Source organism: Papio anubis, chromosome 10, assembly GCF_008728515.1.
Source record: "Papio anubis isolate 15944 chromosome 10, Panubis1.0, whole genome shotgun sequence".
Lineage (NCBI taxonomy): Eukaryota > Metazoa > Chordata > Mammalia > Primates > Cercopithecidae > Papio > Papio anubis.
In genome coordinates this window covers 59856781-59869480 of record NC_044985.1, presented here as the reverse complement: position 1 = coordinate 59869480, position 12700 = coordinate 59856781, and the positions used below count along the sequence as shown (strand labels likewise).

At 49.4% G+C, this 12700-nt stretch overlaps 1 protein-coding gene across 1 annotated transcript; it reads right to left on the bottom strand.

Annotated features, from left to right (window-relative positions):
- Positions 1–913: 913 nt before the first annotated feature.
- Positions 914–8571, bottom strand: HOXD4 (homeobox D4). Its single transcript, XM_021923738.2, has 3 exons — positions 7127–8571; positions 4895–6871; positions 914–4352 (listed from the first exon to the last, which is right to left on the bottom strand). The coding sequence occupies exons 2-3, from the start codon at positions 5325–5327 to the stop codon at positions 4018–4020; spliced, it is 768 nt and encodes a 255-aa protein (XP_021779430.1). The 5' UTR covers positions 5328–6871; positions 7127–8571; the 3' UTR covers positions 914–4017.
- Between the last annotated feature and the right edge of the window lie 4129 nt (positions 8572–12700).

Genomic DNA, 12700 nt, shown 5'->3' with positions numbered 1-12700 from the left:
CAGCGGTATTGATGTATTGGTGGGCACGGGAGGAGCCATTAACCAGAAGACGGGCAGAGGACAATCATAAAATGTGTCTGAATATTTAAAACTTCTGCCTGTGCACTTATAAATACACATGTCCACGCGTCTGGGGCGAGCCCTTCCATGTATTAAGGACACATGTCTGATTTTATGCATTCTGCTCATTTCCTGTCTGGAACAAGCACCCCATCTATTTTGGGACTCCTGTCTTGGTCCCTTCTTCAAGGCGAGGCCAAGATGTGAAGAAGCCCTTGCCGTAAATGTAGTGCAGGGCAGTTTTTATAGTGGGGAGTGTTTATTGTTGCCCAAGGGATGGAGGGGGCGTGGGAGAAGGAGGGGCAGGTGCAGGAGCTGAGCGGCACCGGAAAAGTAGAAGCCCAAGAGTGGAGGCCGGGGGTCAGGTCAGAGCAGCCACCCAGGAGCCTCAGGTGGGCCCAGAACCCAGCGCACTCTCCCTGCATTGGGGATGGAGGACCAGTAAGGTGTCTCATCCACCACTTCACAAAGACTTCCTCTAGGGGCTTCTGGACCAAAAGAGGCTGGGGGCTGGCCCTGGCCCAGCAGAATGCCAATCTGGATCCCCTTATTAACCTGGGCAGTTCTTTTTCTTCAAAAAATTAACACCCAACACTCTGCACCCTGAATTCAACCCCAGACTTCCCAATGCTCACAAAATATGGGGGCCAATTGGGAGTATGTGTATATGAGGGAGGGGGTAATAATAGAATTGCTAAGCCTTACATGGTTTAACCTTCACACTTTAGGCACCCCCCAAAAAATGGTGCCTAATTTATTGCAGAAAATAATAAATTGTTTATGTTAAGTGTTAGCTTTTAGAAGACTTAACAAAGAATGAATGCTTCTGTTAAGGCACCAAACAGGAGGGAGATTTTGCTACACTTTTTATTATTTTAAATATAGATCAATGAATTACATCAAAACTACAAGCAACAATTAGTATAAATAATACTTTAATCAGTGGCAGCAAAACATTGGTCAATTCTATTAAAAAAGCATCTCGTGTGAACAGACATCATAGGCTGACTGACAATGTCATCTCCCAACAAAAGGCCGCGATGGACAAAGTGAGATGGGAGTCAGAGGAGCAACGTCCTCAGCAAACACTTCTCTCTCCCCCTCCCCCAGTCAGGACCCCAACATGGTTTTTGTTTTTGTTTTTAAAACACCAACACAAACACTTCTGGCTCATATTTAAAGGAACAAACTGGAAACAAATAATAGCAAATGGGCACTGGAGGCTTTCCACACCTAATTTTCTCCAAAGCACGTTCTCAGATGGAAACCTATTTCCTTCCCTGCCCTAAGCGGTTGTCGGGTCCTACCCCTTCCCTGGCCCACTCCTGTGGGCCCAAATGGATGCTGGGGTCCGGCTGGGACCTCAGCGTTGGGGGCTGCACTCTGGGCCATCCAGGCTCCATTAACATTTCAAAAGAATCCCTTGAAGCTGAGAAGGAGAGCTGAGACTTATAAACAAAGAAGTTGTTTCTCTGATTAAGTTACTTTCCAAAGTAGTGGGGCTATGTTTGAGAAGGAGCTTGGGTTGTCCTTATGAAAACATGTTTCTTGGCTTTCCTCTGGGGCAGGGATGAAGTCAGTTAAACCGTTGTGGCATTTGGTATGAAGCTGGGGGTGAGCAACCTGAACTTCTGAGGTGGGGGAAAATCTATATAACAAATCTCTGTTATATATATGTAGTTGGATGTTGTGAAAATATATACCTTTTTCCGCTTCCCAAGGAGAAGGTTCAATGTATACACAGATTTGAGTTTTAGGAAAGCAGCTTAGCAACTTTCCAATTTGCCTAAGGATAGCGGCTCCTTTCAAATGGTACATCCAAAGACTGCTCTCCATGTTAGAGAGGAAAAAAGAAGAGAAGGGTAGTTAGAGTCCAAAAGGTTAAGGGTTTAGAGGTCAGTCCTCCCGGCTGAAATACAGCTAATCGAATAGAAAATTTGTCCTCTGGATGAACCTGATTCTGTAATTTACCCGAACTTCAGTAAAATACCTTTTCAGCTTCTCAACATGAGGGCGTCAGAAAAAAAGATGTCTTGACTATGTATGAACTCTGTGCTTTTTGTCATAGAAACAATGATGTGAATAATGCAGGAATATCCATCTTTAATATCCCGACGTGGTGATATTCAAGTATTGCCATGTGCAAGTCTGAGAGCCAGGCTCACCCCAAGGAGGAACAAAGAGCAGTCCCCAGGGTCTAATACAAAAGACCAAGGCTTGGAAGACACTTTAGAGAAGCAGAATTTCAGCCTAGAGACTGCAGCGAATACCTGCCCTCAGCTCTCAGGAGACACAGCCAAAGAACACGCCTACAGAGAAACTCTTTTTTCCCTCCCACTTACATGTATTTTTAAAATTACCACAGAAACCCTCTAAAGTGTTTTTGAAGTACTGAAAAAAATACCCCCTTCTGGATTTTAAAATTAAGTTTTAAGCTTATCCTTTCTCCCTTTCCCACCTTGGTGACTTTTTGATAGCTACAACATTTTTTGGAGCCTGAGGCCTTGGGAAGACTGGTTTCATCTCAGTATATGAACTCTGGTCATTAATTTTGACTTTTTCCTCCTTATGCTTGAGGGTCAGCATTTTAGAAAAATGAACTAAAGGACATCTCCCCTGTTGAGAGTGATTCCTTAAAAAACCACTATTCTCAAGGCAAAGATGAGTGCTTGAAAACTTTTATACTTTTACAAATTCTGCTTCTAATTAATGAGCTGAGGAAAACTTCCTTAGATTTTGTTTTTTAAAAAATTAAAACTTCAGGGGGAAAAAACCTCTAAGGCTAACTTTTGTGGACTTCTAGATTCAATTAGGGTTTTGTTTTTGTTTTTCCTTCTTAAAGCAAGAGTTCCTCACCTTCCCACTTTCTCCCCACCGCACAGCCCCTCCCCTACACAGGCCATACACTAATTCCTGTAAAACATTGCTATATGGGGGTATTTAGGGCATTTGGAATCCAGTTGGAACAGAAAATTCAGTCGTTATCTAACCACCCAGTGCATAGAGGTTTTGTTTTCTTTCCCCAGAAGGAAAATGTTGGACCATTTGTTGCTTTTTTTCCCTTTCCTTTAATCACCCAGAACTGGTTGTAAGCACAGTGCTGAAAAGAACATGTGGAAATATATTTTCAAGAACACAACTTTGAGTGAATCCTTTGCTTCCTTCTGGAAGGGTTAAGGGCCCCCCCCCCCCCACACACACACATTTCCAGAGAGTGGGGAGGGGTGGAGTTCAGAAGTAAGTGCACATATCTCTGATTCTGCTCCCTGAAGTTCAGCCCCTTTCACCTTTTTAAGATTTTTGGCATGAAGGTGTCAGTTATTTCTGTACCACATTTCTCAACAAATAAATATTTAAGCAAATATCTAAACATAAAATAACCCGTTTTTACTTCCTTCTTAGACCCTTTTCTTTGGACATGGGGCCACTGGGAGCAAAATATATATATTTTTAATCACACGAAATTCCATAGACAACCCAGAAAGTTCAGAAATCCTGACCCAGCTCTCTGGCTTATACTGAAAGCACCTAGCACAGGGGTGGCCAACCTTCTGCCTCAACTCCCCCACATTATTAGGCCACAAAGCTCCCTGGAGGGGTGGAGTGGGGGAGAATGTCCAAATTCACACTGGGATACAGCATCCATCCTTCATTTGCAAATTCAAAATCCAAGAGCGGTGATTTTCATGAGTTTAATGACTCGCCAATATTTTATGTTCTCAGTAGCTCCTGCCATATAATATACTTAGAGACAGAATCCCGCCCCCGCCCCCCATCCGGCTCTAGGGAGGGGGCTGCCCTCGGGAAGGATGCTAACCTAGTCCAAGGGCTGCCTGCTTGTCCCAGGTCCACCCCACAGTACCTTAGAGCCCAGCGAGGTGACAGCAGGCCCGGCCTGCCCCCGCAGCTTCGGCTCAGCCTGGTGCGCAGGGAGAGATGGGCCCAGGGTCCCCACTTCTATAAGGTCGTCAGGTCCGTGTGGTGGTCTTTGGCCATCGGCTGTAAATGCTGGCCGGGGGTGACTGAGGAGGAGCAAGATGAGGAGGAAGATGAGGACGATGACCTGCCTTTGGTGTTGGGCAGCTTATGATCTTTTTTCCACTTCATCCTCCGGTTCTGGAACCAGATCTTGATCTGGCGCTCCGACAGACACAGGGTATGAGCGATTTCAATCCGACGGCGCCTTGTCAGATACCTGTTAAAATGAAATTCTTTTTCCAGTTCTAGGACTTGCTGCCGGGTGTAGGCCGTCCGGGACCGCTTGGGTTCCCCACCGGTGTAGTTGGGGTTCACTGCGAGACAAAACAGACAGGACAGACAGGTCAGAGCCTGGCCACTAGTTAGGCCCCTCGCCTCCGCCGCTCACTTCCTGGCGCGCCCCGAGGCCCGCGGCCCTCCCCGCGCTCCCAAGCTCGCTTGCTTCCTCCCTCCCGCCCTCTCCCCGGCGCACACGCTCACTCCCACCCACCTCCTCAAACCCACCCACATACCCCAGGCTTGCGGGATCCCCAGATGTGCTCCTTCTTCCGGGCCCACCACCAGGTCCGGAACCCTCAAGCATTTTGGAAATCCCCCGCTCCTCCACAGCCTTCCCCCTGCTCTGAAAATGGAGTCCTCCCCCACCCCACCCCCATCCCCACCCCCTTTTGCGCCCACAGCCGAGCAGCCAGCCACATGGTCCTGACCTGCTCCCTCAGCTATAAAAATTTATGGGGAGAGTAATTGTGGCGCCCACGGAAGCTACACACGCCCCCACCTACACGCAACCCCTTCCAGGGGACCCAGGCCAACGGGCTGGGATGTAGATAGAGAGGTTCCTGGATCCGAGCCTTACCCGAATTCACGTGCACCTTCTTCATCCAGGGGTAGACCACAGCCGGCTGCTTGAGTGCTGTCCCGGGGGGCGGCTGCTTGGGGTCGGACTGACTGCAGGCCCGGGCGCCAGGCAGGGGCGCCGGCGGAGGCGCCGGGGGCGCTGGGCAAGGCTCTCCCGGGGCGGCGTAGTGACCGCCGGGGCCGTTTGGCTCTTGTCCGTGACTCCGCGCAGGCAGCGCCGAGCCAGGCCCGGGGCCGCTGCCTCCGAAAGGCTGCTCACTGAAGTCGGGCCGTGGGTAGAGCCCCGGGGGCTGGAAGTCTGCGCCCTGTGCACCGCCGCCGTAGTAGTCGGCGCCCTGGTCGCCTAGGTAGCCGCCCTGCAAATACTCCTCGCACGGAGGGAACTTGGGGTCCACATACTTGGAGTTCACCATATACGAACTCATGACCATTAATTTCAGAAGGTAGAAAATACTAATTTTTCTCGTGTTGTCTTTTTTTCTCCTTCCATAGGGCCCTCCTACTTGCTGTCAACTGAATAAAGTTGGGCAGCCATGTGACCAGGCCAGCCAATGGCGAGGGAGCAAGTTTATCACCGGGTTGGTGAGCATCTCATAATTTTCACAAATTTAACTAAATAACATACGTATAATCAAGTAGCTAGCTGTAGCACATTTGAGAGCCCTGCCAGATATTAATGTAGTTCCAGTCCCCAGCACCCCATTCCCCTCAGGTAATCCCAGTTTTGTCTGCCACTGATTTTGCCAACCTTCCGTACCCCTTCCACTCACCCCCAGCTGAATGCAACCCCCCCACCACCCACACCAAGTAGGCACAGCTCAAGGAAGAATGAATCCTCCTATTGGGGTACAGAGCAATAAAAGGTGGATGGGCGAAGTCGCCTTTGAGTTGGGCAGAGTGCCCCAGGCAGGGAGGGCTCCTGCCTGCCTGCCCTGCCTGCAGCCGGCAGGAGCCGGGACTCTGCCATACAAAGGCCGCCGTCCTGGCTTTGTTTTCATCAGGGTCACCCAAAAGTTAGCAGAATCTGGCCAGCTTGAATCAAATTAGGCAATGAGTAACCGCCATCCTTTCTACCAGTGCCCAGGCCCAGGGGTTCCCAGCCAAAGCTGGGCCCTGCCAAAATAGCAGGGGGCCCTCGCTGCCCTTGCCCATGTAGCTGGGGGTGGGCTGGGATGGTGGCAAGGGCACCCCCACCTTGCCAAATTGCACCCTAGAGCTCCCCACTGGGCTTCTTCGAAGCTTGCTTTCTTCCCACAGGAGGGCCCCAAATACAAGCAAGCTCCTATTTGGGTACCTTTGCACCTCATGTTCCTGGAGGGCAGAGCTGGGACTGGGCAAGCTGGCCTTGCACCTCACTCCCTAGTACCCCAAAACCTAGCCCTTTGGCCCTGCATCCATGCAACCAATTAGGCTTGCTTTTCTCTTTTCTTTTCTTTTCTTTTCTTTTCTTTTCTTTTCTCTTTCTCTTTCTCTTTCAGTCTTTTCAGCACCCAGAGGATCCTCTGTTTAAAGGTGAGGAGCTTCCGGAGAGGAAAAGGCTGCTCTATGTCACTAGGCGCAGCTGATCCTCCTGGAGTCCAAGGTAATAAAACAGAGGAGGCTGACCAGCGCCGGCTGCTTCTAGTCTCCACTTCGCACTTCGGTCTCTGGCTATTCCGAAGAAACATGAAGTTTTTGCATCGACCATATATTCCCCTAGAATCGAATCTGTGACTATATGGATACCACACAAATTCGGTTCTACAGGGTATATATAGACAACGTTACAACCTCTGGTCCCACCCAGAGTGAGGTACCTAGGCTGCTGCCGGCCCTAGCCTCTGCCTCTGAGCCACCACCGTTGGACGCAGCCACCCGCACTTTCTGAAACAGTTCAGGTAGCCTGATGGGCTTGGCGACAATTTGAAGCAAAGAGTTTCCTCATTCTTCGGCCAGGGTCAGGGTTACCAAGAACGGGATCAACCAGAATATTCTTCTTAAGAAAGAAAAAAAGAAAGAAAGAAAGAAAAATAATCCATCCCAAGGATAGCAGCTTTATTAACCCCCTCCCCCAGGATCCAAATACCGCCCCCCTCCTTATCAAGTGGTATTTTCCAGAAAAGAACAAATGTCCTTGGCGGCAGAAGAAAAAGAAGCGAGAGGGGAATGTCCTCTGTCCACTCCTTTTCCTACTGCCTGACCAAGCCAGGTTGTCTGCCAAAGCTACTTCTCCAAGAAGTCGCACATTTACCTTCATGGGTCCTGATCCGGGCTGGCCTCTCCGTTCCGCTGCTGGCTGCTGCTGCAGACCCCGAGGCAGGCGCTGCTCACAGGCACCGAGCCGCCTTGGGCTGAGGCCGGCGCGCTAATGGTGAAGGGCAGGGCGAGGGGTCATTCGAAATCATTTACAAACATACCACAAACTTTCATTATTTTTGCTTTGCCGACAGCAGCACACAAGAGTACAAAAGTTCACAAATTTCACCCGCCCCAGCGCCTCGGCCCTGTGCAGTGCTTGCTCCTCAGTTCAGGGCATGGAGAGCGCAGACTCACTCAGAGCCTGGATGGATTTCAGGGGAACAGGGATGCCCTGGCTCGAATGGGGCTTTTGGTTGCCTAACTGTAGGCTGAAGGTGTTAGTTTTTTGTTTTTTGTTTTTTACTGTCTTGATTGCCCTTCCTACCTTCAACATAATTCAAAAATTAGTTTCAAGCCTGGGCCTGGGCCTGGTGGGGTGGGGCAGGGATACTTCCCCTTCAAGCCTGGCACTACATCCCCCCCATCCTTTGCTTCCACCACTTTACCTATTTCGTAGGGATTTTTGGGGTGCCGGTTCTAACAAGGGCTATAAGGCTGCAGAATCTGTTTATCCCGGGAGAGTCCCCCCAGTTTCCCTGAATGCCAAGGACTCCCAAGTATCCACCTTCCTGGGACACTGGGCCTAGGCTCTATCCAGACAAATAGAGGGAGCCTGCTGAGCCGGCTGGGGACTGGGGTGAATGTACACATTTTCATATTTGTTAGACGCTGTGACCTGCATTTCACCTTATTGCTCGACTTGTTCAGACAGGTCAAAGCCAACGAGTTATTGATGAACAAAAGCGTTAAATATTCACCTCCCGCTCAACTGCCCATACTAATGCTTTTGATCTCTCGGGCTTTTTGTGCTGTGTTCAGCTACAGGACGCCGAATGTGGGTTTGCTAGCGAGCAGGTTCTGCAGAGATAAGCACCCAGAGCCAGTGGAGGGGAGGAGAGAAGCAAGACCAGGAGGTCCCCAGGACACCAGATTTTCCAGACTGGAGCCCAGAGCCCCTTTCACTTGAGCCAGCCTGGTGTATAGGGGTAACTGCTCTTCTAGGGTGTGTACAGCCTACGAAGGGTCGACTAGACTGCCCAGTCCAGCGGGGCCAAAAAACCTGTCTCTGAGTCCAGCCGTAGCTTTTCCAACCATGAAGGAGGGAGCTCGGTTCCTGCAGCCCTCGCATATTCCAACTCCCATTAAAATAAAATCACCTCCGTTTTGCAGTGAGGGAGTGGCCACAGTTCTTTCTGTGACTCTCCCTCCAATACCATTGTCTTAATGAGATGGTCCTCCAGGAGGCTTCACAGGCCTAATCAGAAATGTACCTGTCTTTCGCGGCACAGGCAGCTCAGAAAGATCCAAACATCCAAGCCAAGGACCCCACGAGTCTCTGGCCCCACCCCTCCGCACCCACCCCACTCCACCGTCCTATGCCTCCTTGCAGCACCAGCGCCTCTGGGGCAGAAATTCTCCAGCTGCAGTTACAGAGAAGCAGAGGTGAAAAGAAGGTCCGTATCCCTCCTTGCTGAGCCAGTGTCCCAAGCCCAGGGCCCACACCGCTGCAAACAGAACGGGGGAGGGGCGGGGAAGGAATGTCCACGTAAAGCTCAGAAGCGGGTAGCTCAACACACCCATGCCATAGAGGATTGAGTTTTTGTTTTCAGTGAATTTTTTTAAAAACAGAAGGTTGGCCAGGCTAGAACAGGTTAAGAAGGGTTGGGCTGCGGAGGGGATTGCATTGCCTTGGTGTTTACTGCGTTGGTTTGATGCCGCTAATAAGACGGGCTGCTAATTAGCAAGCTCTTAACAGAAGAGAGCGCCTTGGCGGAGCTGCACCTGTGCAGAGCAGGGAAAGGCCGCGAAGGTCCAGGAAGGCTCAAGGAGACAAGGGCGAGACCCCGCGGACCGTTGCCTCAGGCAGGTGTCTGTGAACCAGGCCCCAGAAGAGCTTTCCAGGACCTCGATTTAGCGCCTCCACCTCCCGAAGCGGACTGACCTCGCAGAGCGAGGCCGGGGATGGAGGGTGGGGTGGGGGTGGGGTGGTGGAGGCAGGGCCTTTCTTCCAAATCCGCCCACTCCACTGGCTCGGCCCTTAGCCCACCACTTCCCCGCGATCAGTACCGCCTCTTCGCGATTCGGAAGAAGCGGGAAGGTACTTACAGCGGCGCTCTCTCATGGTCCTGAACCTGTTGCAATGAAAACGGGGATCACTTAACTTCCACAGGATAATAAAGCAGAAACATAACACACAGAAAAATGACAAGGCCCAGATACCCCACCAATACCCAGACCTCCCTGCTTCAGGTGCCCGCCCCCGGGAACTGCGCAAAGTTCTCCGCGGAGCCGAAGACCGCAGTCGCTCAAGAGGAGAGCCGCGTCTCCATCGCCTCCCCTACTCCACGCACCCTTGGGCAAAACCTCACTGGTTACTTGGTCCGAGTCAGGTCGCCCGTAACAGGGTTTTCCCAGTGGGAAAACGAGAAGCGAAGAGAAAATGGGCCTTTGTGTGTTTCCTTCCTCGCAATCGGGCTGGGTGGGTGCAGGTACACTGGGGAGGGGTAGCCGCTCTATCTGCCCCTCACCCCGGCTTCCTATCTCTCCCACCCTGGGAGCAATTCAGCCTCCCATTCCAGCTTCAGGTTGGTTTCAAATTCCTCAGCCCCAACCAGTGCCCCCCAAACCTGTCTTCTCCTCCTCAAAGAAGAATCAGGCATGGCTGGGACTTGCCACTTCTATTTCAATTCAAAACAAAGAGCAATTTCCAGGGGGAAAAATGAGGACCCAAATGATAACCAAGGAGGAGGAAAAATCAATGAGTTTAAAGGTGAATGGTAATGCTTTAGATTGTTATCCAGCTCTTAGGGTGTGACATCAATTTTTCAGGATTGCTGCTGAGAGCCCAGAAGACAATCTTACTATGCAGTGGTCCTCCCAGAGGCTGGTGTCCAGTTTTAAGTTTTCAGTCTTTCCTGATATTATTATAGGAAGGCAATATCAGAAATCTCAGGGACAAAGCATCTTCACCTTCATCCTCTCTTTCTTTCCCCACCCAGAATACCACTGTTTTATTCCACTTCTGAAGGAGATGCTCTTATGGGGAGGAGAGGGGCAATAAGTCCTTCTTGTGAGGTGAGAGCCCTCAATTCCTAACTGTCCCTATCCAGAAGGGAGGGCATAGGACATCGAGATGCTTATTCTATTTGTTAATTTAGGTTTAGGCTAAAATTAGAATTAACTTCGGTGAGACTTATCCCCATCTTAGGCAGAAAAGTCAGGAATAGAGAAATCTCCCACCTCTGAAGTTGTTGTGGAAAAAGTAATAAGTGACTTACTGTTTTTCTTTCCTAGTGGGCAGGGGAGCTGGGAGTAGAACTGTCTCCTTCTTAGCCCAGCGCTGGCTGGAGCCTCTCACGTTCCTATTGCTGCTCCAGGAACCCAGCATCTGCACTTGTATGCTCTTAACCTAATTTATGGTGGGAATTATATTTTGGCTTGTCAACTCTCAAGCCATAAAACAAAGTTTATTGGAATCACGTGCTCGTAAATAGCCACTCAGGTCCCATCTCTACAGAACCATAAATAACCATTGACTCTAAACTTTTATTCACTAAATAAAGGTTTGCTGCAACTGTTTCCTCAGATTTAAATAGTTCCAAATATCCAAGATGCAAGGGAGGTCATATTCATATCAATACCCCAGACTTTTCAAATAGCATCTTTTCAGAGAAACTGTTTAACTTGGGAGATAGTGCTATTTGGATAAGGCTGGTTGGTGGGCATGTCTTATGATTCTTTGGCTGCATTCACTGTGAGTACCATTAACCCCTTTATTTCAATAATTTTCTAGCTCTAGATGTGATAGAGAAAGGTCAAAAGCCACTTCTTATTTGCTTATGACAGAAGTTGGAAGTTATTTGAGATTTTGTTCAAGTTTCAATAGAGAAAGGGTGGTTAGGGAGAGGCTCGGTGGGTTTGGGGGTGGGAGTGGCAGTTGGAATTAACACTTGGCTCCCTCGGTATTGTTGTGGATGGGTTTGGAGAAAGTCAAAGGTAGCCACATGCCTAGAGGTTTCTATAATTTGCTTAGATCTGAAAGGGAAGTCTTTGCAAGTGACCAAACTGCTTAAAACAGCAAGACTTGGGGTTTGGTAAAGTGAGAAAGTGGAGAATAGCCTCATTAGAATCTTTGGCAACTAAAACTCCAAAGAAGTAAAACAATAAAACAATAAAACAGCCCTGGTGTGAAGGAGAAAGGGTGTGAGGAAGCAAATGAGACTCTCAAACCTAGGAAGTCAGATGTCCCCACTCCCATAGTGTCTCCAAGCACAGGGATTAAGGCTCAGGAGCTCTGGGGGCTCAAAACTGGGTGGGAGTTTTAGGAGGCCTACCCCCACACCCACACTGCTGCCCCCACCAGGGAGAGAGCCTAAGAGAGGAAGAGGGAGTAGTACACTGCCGCTGTCCTGCTGAGAAAGCCAAGGAAACAGCTTGGGCCTGAAGCTGCTCTCTAGGAGAATGTGGCATTCTCTGCTTGGGAGAGGCTGGGGTGGGGGTAAGAGAGAGGGAAAGATGCCCTCAGCTCCCACCAAGGAGCATAAATAAAAAGAGAACTGACCCCCTAGCACCCTTCAATAGCCCACCAGAGTTGCCACCAAACAGTGTAAAAACATGTGTGGTTTTGACTATTCTGATGAAAATAATGGATGTTCTGTGGAGATTTGTAGAGCACACACACATATGATTTCTAAATCAAATTCAGTTGCAACTGTTCCCATCAGAAAGGCCCATGAAACCCATAAAAGAGATCCCTTCATACAAAGATCTCTTTGCATCCCAATTTCCACCCATTCTACATGCATTTCCAAACCCATTTCCTGATTTGACTGTCATTAGCTAGAAAGCAGGGGGTTATTAGCCTGGATTGTAAGGCATCCATTTCTCCTTTTTCTGTTTCATTAGCCATGTAGAAAGATATTTTTCTTTTATGGTTGATGGCATCTGTTTTTAAAAATGGATAAACTCTTCAAAACATAGTTTCTGATTCTGATTAGCACCAGATGAGCAGCTGTAAAATAATAATAATAATAATAGTTTGAGGGGTTGAGAAGAGCTATCTTTATTTTCCTGTAACCCCAGCACTTTGGGAGACTGAGGCAGGCAGATCACAAGGTCAGGAGTTTGAGACCAGCCAGACCAACATTGTGAAACCCCATCTCTACTAAAAATACAAAAATTAGCTGGGCGTGGTGGTGCACCTGAAATCCCAGCTACTCAGGAGGCTGAGGCAGGAGAATCGCTTGAACCCAGGAGGCAGATGTTGCAGTAAGCCAAGATCGCACCACTGCACTCCAGCTTGGGCAACAGAGCTAGATTCTGTCAGGAGAGAAGGAAGGAAGGAAGGAAGGAAGGAAGGAAGGAAGGAAGGAAGGAAGGAAGAGGGGAGGGGAGGGAAAGAGAGGGGAGGGGAGGGGAGGGAAGGAGAGAGGAGACCACAGTACATATTAGTTTCCAGGCAATTGTG

Bases quoted from the DNA above. Each gene is read 5' to 3' on its own strand.
- HOXD4 (XM_021923738.2), bottom strand. From the start codon at position 5,327: ATGGTCATGAGTTCGTATATGGTGAACTCCAAGTATGTGGACCCCAAG. The intron at 4,353-4,894 runs GTAAGGCTCGGA...TTTGTCTCGCAG, and splicing joins GAAGGTGCACGTGAATTCGG to TGAACCCCAACTACACCGGT.